We start from the raw sequence: 12209 nt of genomic DNA, 5'->3' as shown, positions 1-12209 counted from the left end.
AGCCAGAAGAGGACTGGTCACCCCTCTGAGCCTGGGTCCTCTCTAGGTTTCTTCCTAAATTTCAGCCTTCTTAGGGAGTTTTTCCTAGCCACTGAAATGTAATGCAACTGTTGTTTGCTCCTTGGGGTTTGAGGCCGGGTGTTTCTGTAAAAGCACTTTTTGACAACTGTTGTAAAATGGGTTTTATAAATAAATTTGATTGATTGATGTTGGCTGGCTTCAAATCAGAACAGATAGAGGCATGAATATATTCTGGACTAATCCAATATCTGCCCCCGTCCAGTAGAAACTTATTAACACTACATCTGGTTGACTGGAGTACTGGCCACCATCTATGACCATGTTAAGCATAAGACAACTCCCACAAACGACTTTGACTTTCAGGATTAGGGTCATATGACATCTAGGGTTTACCCTAAAAAGATTTAGAAACGTACTGTAAAATGTGAAGATGCCCTTTGTTGTTAACACTACAATCCTCTTACATTTTGGAGATAGATGTATCAACTACTACTGTAGTCTGTAAATGTTTATAAATTCAGTATAAAATTAACAACTATTCAGCAGTTCACAAATTCATGATGAGAAGAGCTCATTTTATATTGAACTAAACCTGTTTCCCAAAAACGTCAATTTTTTAAATCTCAGAAACCTAGAACTATATAATTGTTTCATGTAATTGTTTAAGAGGCCCACCAATGGCCACATGCAACCCATTCATAAAATTAAACATGGTATGTAAGATCGTTTGAAATAAATTGGGCAAACATCCTTGCCCTCATGAAGGGGTTTTGAATGTCAGATTTAATCAGTTATTGATCTCCCCTTCCTCTTTTGTCTGCCTTCTGACAAAAATCCACATATGAATTGACATGTGACGTCCCACGCAAATATCACCACATAAAGACAAGACTTTGATAATAATGAACATGCAAGACTTGACGAGCAAGGGACTAGTCAAAGAAAATAGGAAACATCCAAACCAGCTACTCTAAAATTACATCCATATGGCTTGTTCATCTCTGGCACCCACATTCACCTCACAGATTTGAAAATCGTTCTCTCCCCACTCAAAAATATGCTGATCAGAAACCTGGCCAATACAAGGACACAAAACCACTTCCATTCACAATAGTAATCTACCTGAATATCAAATGCAATTCTCAAGGGAAGCTATCCTGATCCAGCACAATCACATACAGTACATGCAACTGAGCCAGGCAAACCACGCGACTATTGTTCATGATAGGTCTAATGAGTAAACCACTAAATCTGACATTTTATGAAGACCAAACTGGTGCAGAAGGTAGACGAGCAGGAAGAAGGGGGTGCTATGTGATGACAGCACCAACAATCAAGGATTTCCTCGTCTGGGTCGAACAGGAGCAGGCAGGACAGGGAGTTCACACATCCTCTTAAACGGTTTAGAACACATAGGCGGGTGGGTGTGGGATTGTACCAGTATTTTTGGCAAATCGTGTGTTTCTGTTTTGTCGGTGTGTTTGAGTGAAGCATTCAGGAGGAAACAGGCAGGTTTGAGCAGGCTTCACATGGCAGAGGAAGAGGAGCCGTGAGTGTAAAACCTTCGGGACATATACGGTCACAGGAACAAGCCGTCCCTGTTGTCTTTCTGGGGAGTACCACCTACCAAGGATGTTTACAAATGAAATGTTGTTTTTCCGTGTTGGATCCATGAGGGTCAAAGAGACACATACATGCTGGAAAAAAAGGGTATGGTAGAACAGGTGGATTTCCTCCTAACCAAAATTCCATTGCACATCAACACAATGTCAGATAAACTTCACTTCCTGATGTGAAGTTATTCCCATGGCGGGGACAGTGATACCAGAGGAATGTTGTGTAAACACATACACCTGACCTAGACAACGGAAACATGCTAAGCTAATGGAAAATAACAAGAAACTTGAACAATGTGCCTTGCAATGATGTTTAATGGAATTTTGAAAAACCTAGTTAGAATGAGACATTCATTTTTGAACATCCCTAGTGTAGAATGGTTTAATTTAATTTCAGTTACACAATTTCTTTGTTAGTACATGCAAGTTGAAATATCCAATACCCATTAAAAGCGTTTCAGTGACAAAAGAGTGTTTTTTTTTTTCCTCCATTGAGCGTCATTCTAAAGGTACAGATTGCTGGGGTCTTCCACCAAACTTTGTTAGTCAGTCCTGAAGCACAAATGATCAACTATGAGATGCATGAATCATGACCACTTGAACCCAGATGCCTTAAAATACACTCTACATGGCACCTTTACTGGCCATGATGATCTATTCAGGGACAGGCCAAGAGTTGCATACATTAAAACTCCTGAAACTTCAATCTAACACTCGCCTACACACCTTAACAAAACCAAAAGGGGTGAGAAGCCATGTTAAATTTCTAGCCTTTATTCAATACTAAATCGGTAAAGTCTTGAAAAAGAAGAGAAATAAAAACAGAACAGGAATATCTCTATGACGCAGGCGTAAACGGGGAGGGGACCAACAAAAATACAAACAAGCAAGTACAAAAAAAAAAAAGAGTTTCAGACATTTGTTTGGTAAAAACAGTAGGATAAATACACAGGCAGGTAGAGTCCACTCCATCCTCATCTTTTTTTTTCTTTTTTCTTTTAAGAGCTTTGTCACAACAGACCAGTCAGTCAGAGCCCCCTCAGGGCTTACAGAGAATGCAGTGTTACTTAAAAAGAACATTCTAATAGAAAATGGTAGTAGCTATAGTACATAAAGGAGTTTAAGCCGTACACTCACAACCAGGACCGTAATAGCAGTATGACAGAGGGAGGCTTCACTGTTCTACAGTCTTTTTCTTCTTGTTCTTTTTTTTTTGCTACCATCATTTGCTTTCCCTCGTTTTTCTAAGCCATCTAATCCAACTTGAGAAAAACAACAAAACAACGACGAGTAAGGGGAGAGGGGTGCGGTGGGAGAAGGTGCATTCCAGGGCTAGGGACTTATACGTTACCTGCCAGAAAGCTATCAGTCTTATCACATATGGCAGAGTAGTAGGGTGGCTGGCTCTCGCTGGCCTCAGCGGCACGCTGGCTCCCCAGGTGGAGGTTCTCCTCCAGTGCGTCGGCGTCCTCCATGCCGTGAGCTCCCATCTTCCCCCCCAGCATGTAGTGGTCACCAGGCTGGCCCAGGGGCAGCAGGTCCACGGGGCCCCCCAGCAGGTTCTCCGACTGAGCGGCCGCTGCTGGGAGGGTGAGCTCCTTGATGAGGCAGGGGTCCTTGGCCTCCTCCGGAAGCTGGTCTTCGTTCTCCAAGGAGAAGATGCCGGGGCTTTTCCCGCAGCTCTCGGCCGTGGAGTGAGCGTTGGAGTTGGACGGGGTGCAGTCAAAGCCGTAGGACGCCACAGAGTTGGCGGACTGGGGCGTGCCGCCGCCCCCGTCCTCCTCTCCCTCTCCGGCTGGGGCCTCGGCCACCTCCTCGTCCTCCTCCAGGGCAGGCAGGACATGGGCGGGCGGCGGACTGTCAAACTCGGCGCTGTCATCCATGGTGACTGGGGCGTCCGGGTCGTTGATCTGCATCTCGCCCTCGGTGTCGCTGGCCTCGTCTCCCGAGGTGGACGGGGAGGTGGGGACAGAGGCAGGAGCAGTAGGAGGGCCGGTTCCCAAAACCTCATCTGCGGGGAGCGTCTCAGCTTCCTCTTCCTCCTCGTCGCCTCGCTCCAGGTGGATGCCCAGGTCCTGCTCCAGGTCGGGCTGCACCGCTGAGGGGACGGGGGTCTGCTGCTTGTCTGAGCGCGACTCCACCCCAGAGCTGCTGTCATAGTCGCGGAGCTCCTCGGGCGTGCTGGTCTCACTGCTGCTGTGCGCGGCCAGGGCGTTGCCGCTCAGGGTGCTGGAATGGGACATGCCCACGGCAGGGGGGGCTGGGGGGGCAGTGGCCCCCACGGGGGCAGAGCCCTCGATCTCGTCAGACTGGGGCATCAGGGAGGGGGCGCTGAGATCCAGCCATGCCTGGGCGGGGGAACGGGTGGGCGTCTCGGGGTCGACAGCCTCGTGGTCGACAGCCTCGTGGTCGACAGCCTCGTGGTCGACAGCCTCGTGGTCAGACAGGGGGCTGGAGGCGACATGGGGGGAGGCGAGGGCGGGCTGGGCCCAGGGGTCCGTAAAGGGGTTGGTCTGACCCCAGGCCGAGGAGGGCGGAATGGGTGGCTGAGAGTAGGAGCGGTTCAGGTTATCCAAGCGTTCTTCCTCTGTGAAGTCGTCCTCGTCTGCGTTACCGCAGCTTTCCAAGCCACTCTCGGTCACCCCTTCGCTGGGCATCTCCTCATCTTCATCGTCCTCATCTTCATGCTCTGGGAGAGACACTTTCTGGTGGTCCTCTGCCCGCTCTGAGCTCAGGTCCATGTCATCCACATCAACTCGCTCATCTTCCTCCTCATCTTCTTCCTCCTCCTCGTTGGCCAAGGTCTCCACATTGGGGGAGCCCATGAAGGCCCCGTCTCCCTCCGAGCCCCTGAGGCTGGAGTCCACCATGGCATCAGAGCTCAGGGTCCCCTCCAGAAGGCCCGTATGCTGGGTGCTGCTCATCTCTGAGGGCCCCTGCAGGCGGCTGCTTATACTGCTCACATCCTCCGAGTCCATCCCTGACAGGTCGTCGCCATGCCAGTCAGCAGCACCGTCAAAGCCAGCCGGCCTGGCCTCCTCTGAGGAGGTCATGTCAAACAGTGACGACGGCTTGCCCAGCTGCCGTTCCTCTTCCTCCTCTTCTTCCTGCTCATCATCTTCGTTGATCTCTTCATCGGCCTTCTCTACCGCCTCCTCCTGGTCCTGAGAGGGAGAAACCAGGACCTCTGAGGTGAAGTCCTCGGTGGGCTGAGACATCATGCCGAATGCAGGAGGTGCTGCAGATGAACACAAGAGGGCGTCCTGCAGATCTGGCTTGAACATCTCCTCCTCCTCCTCCTCCTCCTCCTCCTCATCTTCCTCCTCCTCCACCGGGCTCTGTGGAGCCATGTCAGAATGGCTCTGGACCAAGGGAACTGGTTCCATGTGCATGTCTAACAGTGCGGAGACATTCTGGGGTTCCTGGACCGGAGACACGGACTTGAATGTAGGAGCTGCAGCAGATGAAGGCATTAGGTCTTCATGTAGCTCATCTGGCTGGAACATCACCTCCTCATGGACTGGGCTCTGTTGAGCCATAGGAGATTGGCTTTGGACCAAAGGGTCTGGCTGGCCTCGCATGTCTAACACAGGAGACACGTTCTGGGGTTCTGTGACTAGTGACATGGGTTTAAATTCATCATCTGCTGCAGATAAAGGCCTATGATCTTCCTCAAAGTCATCTGACTGGAACATCACCTCCTCATGGACTGGGCTCTGTTGAGCCATAGGAGATTGGCTTTGGAACAAAGGAGACATGGGAGATGTGTTCTGGGGTTCTGTGACTGGTGACATGGGTTTAAATTCATCATCTGCTGCAGATAAAGGCCTATGATCTTCCTCAAAGTCATCTGACTGGAACATCACCTCCTCATGGACTGGGCTCTGTTGAGCCATAGGAGATTGGCTTTGGAACAAAGGAGACATGGGAGATGCCTTCTGGGGTTCTGTGACTGGTGACATGGGTTTAAATTCATCTGCTGCAGATAAAGGCTGATGATCTTCCTCAAATTCATCTGGCTGGAACATCACCTCCTCATGGACCGGGCTCTGTTGAGCCATAGGAGATTGGCTTTGGAACAAAGGAGACATGGGAGATGTGTTCTGGGGTTCTGTGACTGGTGACATGGGTTTAAATTCATCTGCTGCAGATAAAGGCTGATGATCTTCTTCAAATTCATCTGACTGGAACATCACCTCCTCATGGACTGGGCTCTGTTGAGCCATAGGAGATTGGCTTTGGACCAAAGGGTCTGGCTGCCCTCGCATGTCTAACATAGGAGACGCGTTCTGGGGTTCTGTGACTGGTGACATGGGTTTAAATTCATCTGCTGCAGATAAAGGCTTGTGATCTTCCTCAAACTCTTCTGACTGGAACATTACCTCCTCATGGACCGGGCTCTGTTGAGCCATAGGAGATTGGCTTTGGACCAAAGGAGACATGAGAGACACGTTCTGGGGTTCTGTGACTGGTGACATGGGTTTAAATTCATCATCTGCTGCAGATAAAGGCCTACGATCTTCCTCAATCTCATCTGGCTGGAACATCACCTCCTCATGGACTGGGCTCTGTTGAGCCATAGGAGATTGGCTTTGGACCAAAGGGTCTGGCTGGCCTCGCATGTCTAACACAGGAGACACGTTCTGGGGTTCTGTGACTGGTGACATGGGTTTAAATTCATCTGCTGCAGATAAAGGCCTACGATCTTCCTCAATCTCATCTGGCTGGAACATCACCTCCTCATGGACTGGGCTCTGTTGAGCCATAGGAGATTGGCTTTGGACCAAAGGGTCTGGCTGGCCTCGCATGTCTAACACAGGAGACACGTTCTGGGGTTCTGTGACTGGTGATATGGGTTTAAATTCATCATCTGCTGCAGATAAAGGCTTGTCATCTTCCTCAAACTCATCTGACTGGAACCTCACCTCCTCCTGAACCAGGCTCTGTGGAGCCCCAGCAGCTTGGCTTTGGACCAAAAGGTCTGGCTGGACGTGCATATCTAACACGGGAGCGGCGTTTTGGGCTTCCCTGACCGGGGACACGGGCCCTGTGGGGGAGCATGGAGGCGACATAACTGTGGTTCCCAGGCGGACCTGCTCCAGCTGAGCTGACAGCGATGGGACGGCGGCCTCCGGGACCGCTTCTGGCTGGCTGGCCTGAAGTGGCCCGGTCTCCTTCTCTGGGGCCACACTCACCGCCGGTTCTTCGGGGACCGACATGGAGACCACAGCAGCCGAGGCAGCAGCCGCTATGGCAACGGCGGCGGCGATGGCAGCATGCTCCTTGTCGTCATCCTCTTTAGCCGCGGGCTCCGACGTGGGCTTGGGGCCGCGCTTCACTGCCATGGGGGTGTTGCTTCCAACCGTCTTTTTGGGGGCGGGAGCCTTCCCCGCGGGCCTGGCGCCGGGGGTCTTGGGGCTGGCACTGACATCCTTCGAAGGCGTAGGCTTGCTTAGAGCCTTCTTGGTGTCGGCAGCCTTGGTGTCGACAGCCTTGCTGGCGGCGGGCAGTTTCTTGGGGGTTGAGTCGGTCTTGGATGCGGAGGCTGATTTGGGGGTCTCGGGTTTGGCTGGCTTGGCGGTCAAGGGCCGAGTGAGAGGAGACGCCGCGGGCTTCTTGGCGGCGGCGGCGGCTGGTTTGGTAGAATCTAGACGGAGCACAACGCAAGCAGACGTCTGTTAGTAAGGAAAGGACCAGGGTGGAAGCTGATACATGACATACGTGAATTATGAAATGTTTACATATTTAACAACTTGTACTGAAAAAGGTCACAAGGCCGAAGCCAGTGTGCCCTTGTACCTTTCTTAATGGGAGTGGTGGTCTTCGAGGACTGCGGTGTTGGGGTCCGTCCAGCAGAGGGTGTAGTAGAGCTGGCTTTGGCAGAGGCGGCTCTCGGGGTGGTGGTCTTAGCCGGGGGGGTGGCAGGCTTGGGTGCGGGTGTGGAGCTCTTGGCTGTGCCGGCGGCGGGTTTGGCTGCAGCAGAGGCGGGGCGAGGTCCTGCAGCAGTGGCGGGCCTGAGGAGGACAGATAGGAGGTCCACATTTTCGCAAGTCCGTTGCAGGGAAGCGGTGCACTGAGCTACGGACATGCTACGCTCCGATAAGGAACGGAAACGCGTCCGCATCACACCACTGATCATCAACCCAGTCACCACCATTACTATTTATAATCTACACACGTCACGCACAGTCTCCAATATATGGGGGCCTCAAGAAACACCCGGCCATGGGCCACACATCACAGATAACTGGAGGCAGGGAGCGAGAGTCCCTGAGAAATGCGTCCTGCGGTCACTCTGGTAGTCACTTCTACGGGCGAACCAGAAAACAACACAGACCCAATAAGGAGGTAAACCACCAGAGGAAGTAAAGGGAAAGGAGTTAATCTCGCTCTCGCGCCCTTCCATTCCCTCATCCATCCCCTCATCCATTCCCTCATCCTGTGTGTCCCCAGAGCGGCTGGCCCTGACGACACGACACACTGACGCCCGGTCACCCCAGCAACACCCTCCCAGGCGCTGTCCACATCAACACAACCTCGAGGCGCCTGAAGCACTGCCAGCCTAGGAGATGAGTCACGCCACACAAACACCCCGTGACCTCATTGCCAAGCCCACACCTATTGCGATCCTTCGTCCTACCAAACGCAGGCCCGGCCAGACTCTCCTGGCATGAGGGCCACACGCACAGAGCCTGGCGGGGCCCTCCGCCTAGCAGTTCCCAAATCAGGCTTGTGCTAAGTAACCTACATCCAGTGACGGGTCAGATCCCATTAGCCTATGCAGCACTGCACCGCAACGCAGGCCCAACATAAAGAACAGAGTCAGCATCGTGAGGAGGAGGGGGGGGGGGGGGGGGGGGGGGGGGGGCTGTTCATCTTTCATTTAAAAAGGAGCACAAAAATAACTCGGCTGCTGGAACTACAGACGGGAGTTTTAAAGCATATCCATTGTGAGTGCGTGCGAGTGCTAACGCTGTTAGTTTCAGCCCTGCAAGGAAGCCAGCCATGTCACACACACCCGGCGAAGTAAACACTTAATGGAGCGCTGCCCTTCTGATTACAGCCGAACACAACGCCCACTAGCCACTAGTAATGGACGAAATTGGACGAAAACTTGAAGAGACAGCGTGATCTCATTGAGAGTCCAGTATATCTGACCACACAGCTTCCTAAAAGCATGAGGACAGAGTGGTGATCGGAGACATGTAGCTCATCCTGTGGTAACAGAGCAAACAACATACTATCAATCAATGTGTAATGAAGAGTGATTACATCTCCAAGCGACTGGCAGACAAGTCCATGTTAATTATATTGTTTAGGGTGGTGATGTCTAGACTGAAATAAGGCCTTCTTATAAAGCACTAACAGCCTAGCTTACGGTACGAAATACCATTCTATCCGTGGGTATTTTCTCTATTTGTACGCGTTACCCTATATAACCTAGTCCAGAACAGCTACTAGTTTGACAAGCCATAAGTTTCAAATTCCTTTTGGTTTCCTTCTGTTTTAGTTAGCCAGATATACATCTAAACTGAACACAGTGGGCCACACTGTATACATATGGATGAACAATGTTCCTTAAAAGGTCATATACTCTTATGATCTACACCTGACAGCCAGAAGAGGACTGTTTGTTTCTTGCTTTTTGGCGTTTAGGGGCATCATAAAACTAATGACATTTCAATTTGACATACTTAAAAAGGTATACAAGTCAAATGTGACGTTTAGGCCTATTATAAAGTGCATGCTGACAGAATAAATAGAATTAAAGATAAGAATTAGAGGAAGATGCGAAGACTGGGCAGAGGGACTAGTACACACTCCTCTCGAGACGTTTCTTGAAAGGAATACGGATAATCCAAAATGACAAGCTCACTCAATTTAGGTAGGGAAGCTAGTGAGATTAGCGTGCTGTTGTCAAAGGCAGTAAGAGCAAAAGAAAGATGACTGAAATAGTCATCCGATTACACAGCATTAAACCTACACCATTGTTTGCTTCCTACTTTTCAAAGAGGTCCCACCCACTAACGGTTTTAGAAGCCAGTGTGGCTGTTAAGGAGTAATAGTGGAATGGTCTCAGTTAACCATGTCTGTTTGGGTTATAAAATGAAGATGCTTTTCTGCAGTTGGAAGCAATAAAATGCCTTATATAAAATAATAAATTACAAAATAGTAAAATGTCAGTAAAATAAAATCTTAGTCGTGAATTTACAGCTACTTAAGTACTTGTGTATTAACAATCTCGAATTTGCAAATTTGACAAAGTTGCTAATACTAGCATGATTTGTTACTTATTTGTTTTTACAAAAGTTGAAATCAGCAACTCAGCCAGTATTATCCATTTCGTATAAAACTACAGCAATGGGGCGAAACAGTGCAGTAAAAATACAACGTTAAATGTCTCACACCTAAACTAGCTACCTATTGTTGATACTGTAAGTAGCTGCTAGCTAATATTATTACATTTCACAAATCTGCTGTTGCCCTGGCCCTTGCAGAAGATTAAGGTAGGCTTCAGTGCCAGCTGCTGCAGTGCACAGCTGATTGAAAGTAGCACTGCAGAGATGTTGATCTACTGCATTAACAAAAGCTTGCTAGAAGCGAAACAATTCACAGTAAAGTGTTATATCAATATTCCTTTTTTTAAATCAGAAGCATTGCAGATTTTGGCAAGACCTGCTACTGTGGAGTGACCACAGTTGAGCCATATAGTAAAATAAAACTGATTGATTGATACACCATTGGGAATTTTATGAGCACTGAAATACTGTTGATTAAAAACAGTATTAGAAGAAAAAATTACTGACCTGGAATAAGCTGTATGTAGTCTGTTATAACATGCTCTTAAGCTATGACTGTGGACATTTCATCAAAAAATTAAGTAATGAAGGAGCCCAGCTTTAAGATCAGTGTCACCCAAATGACTGAGGCAGCGTTGATAATTGGCACTTAATGAAGAGGAAATTATGTGCATATTTTTTTATTTTTTTTGGAGTGCCAAAGGCCTACTTGTTAACAAAAACATCACAAAGCAGAGTAAAGGCCTAGAAGTTAATTGAAGCTGAAAATGTAGTAGAGACCATTGGTCATTGCGAGTGCAGTCATCTGTATGTGTAAACACTTAAAGTTCACCAAAGTTGCCTGAGGTTAAAAAAAATATATTAACATTTGAGTTTCACAGCGCATTTTGGAGGTTTGACGATGTGCCTTTCCTTATAACAAAGTGGGGTGACAATTAAATGAACAAAAAGAATATGCAGAGTTAGCATTTCTCTTCCCTGCAGCACAGAGCCAGCTAACAGGATAGAGCTACCTAGCAGGGTACCTCCTACCAGGGAGAAAACTGAAACATTAGACAAGATGCGGTCTTAATTAAGCAGAACAGCCAGAAGGTACTCTTTAGCCTGGTTAAAAGAGGGGATTCTTCCTCCGGGATATTCACAGACAGCTAATGATATGGAAACACCACAGGAATCTCATTCCAACCCACTCGTCTTTCTTGGAGATGGGGAAATACAGACTAAAACTGCCACATAAGCACCACAGAGGGGCTTTACGCAAGAACCTGATGAACCCCTAGATGGATTCTAAGTTGGTTTGCTTGAGGAAAAGGTCAGTTTAAGTTGAGACATTTCTTCCATGGACAGCCAGCCTACTGAAGACAGGCCTTAGGTGTAAAGTAAAAGTCATATGGTTTCTGTCCCCAAGATGCAATGGGACAAAGCACGTCGGGAGATAAGGCAGCAGGTTATGGTGCGTGACGATGCAAATCGTCTTATAATCCAATAACAGTGTGTGTAATGCAGTAGAGGCCTAGAACCCAATAAATATGCATAAGATACTGCAGTCTCTTTCGCTGTTCTATTTTCGCTCCTCCAGTACATCGCATACATGCACACACTGCATGCCCTCGTCAGTCTATAAGCAATACCAGCAGTGATGAGATTCAGCAGGGACATATTACTTATTCACCCATGTCCCACCCGGTCATGTGATTCATACTCCCCCCGGGTTTCTCTTCTCCAAAGGCGCCCTGAACAAACAACTAAAATCCGTTATTGGGAGGCAATGTTAGGATAGCATTTACTGACGATGACAATTAAAAGCCACGAACAGCGGTGATGAAAACCTGTGGCAAAATGATATAGAATGATATACTTAATGATAATGACAACATGATGGGAAACACAATGACACTGTACATGTACAGCAGTTCTCTAGCGTTCACCCACTTGGACCTTCTCTCCATTATTTTTCAACACTAACATTTTATTTCATTAAGAGTTTTTGCCACTGATCAACACAAACAAATTATCCTAAGATGTGCAAATAGTTTTCACACATTCAGGTTAAATATGCCTGTCTCTGGGAGGTGGCTTTGTACAATTCTGGAAAAAACCCTCATGAAAATATTCAAAGCAAATCTGTAATAGTCTTCTTCAAAAGCATCAATCAGGGGTAGATAGACAATGCCCCCCAGATCACAAAGTGCATTATATTGAAATGGAGATAATAAGGAACATATATTGTGATTTTGTCTAGGAAAGGCCATCCTGAAAAACTGGCAAAACC

The 12209-nt window shown here is 48.3% G+C and overlaps 1 protein-coding gene across 3 annotated transcripts in view; it reads right to left on the bottom strand.

Moving 5' to 3' along the window:
• Positions 1–1934: 1934 nt before the first annotated feature.
• wu:fb95e10 (proline-rich protein 36) overlaps positions 1935–12209 on the bottom strand; it is a 33524-nt gene continuing 23249 nt past the window's right edge. For 2 of the 3 annotated variants that reach the window (XM_034295183.1, XM_034295182.1), the window contains exons 4-5: positions 7437–7651; positions 1935–7284 (exon numbers count right to left, since the gene is read on the bottom strand). In XM_034295183.1, coding sequence (XP_034151074.1) covers positions 2978–7284; positions 7437–7651 — 4522 coding nt within the window. In that variant the 3' untranslated portion in view covers positions 1935–2977. The remainder of the gene's footprint in view (positions 7285–7436; positions 7652–12209) is intronic. The other variant, XM_034295184.1, reaches the window with a different exon arrangement.

This window comes from Esox lucius, chromosome 11 (genome assembly GCF_011004845.1).
Source record: "Esox lucius isolate fEsoLuc1 chromosome 11, fEsoLuc1.pri, whole genome shotgun sequence".
NCBI classification, from domain to species: domain Eukaryota; kingdom Metazoa; phylum Chordata; class Actinopteri; order Esociformes; family Esocidae; genus Esox; species Esox lucius.
The sequence above is the reverse complement of the archived record's forward strand: the minus strand, read 5'-3'. Positions and strand labels throughout refer to the sequence as shown.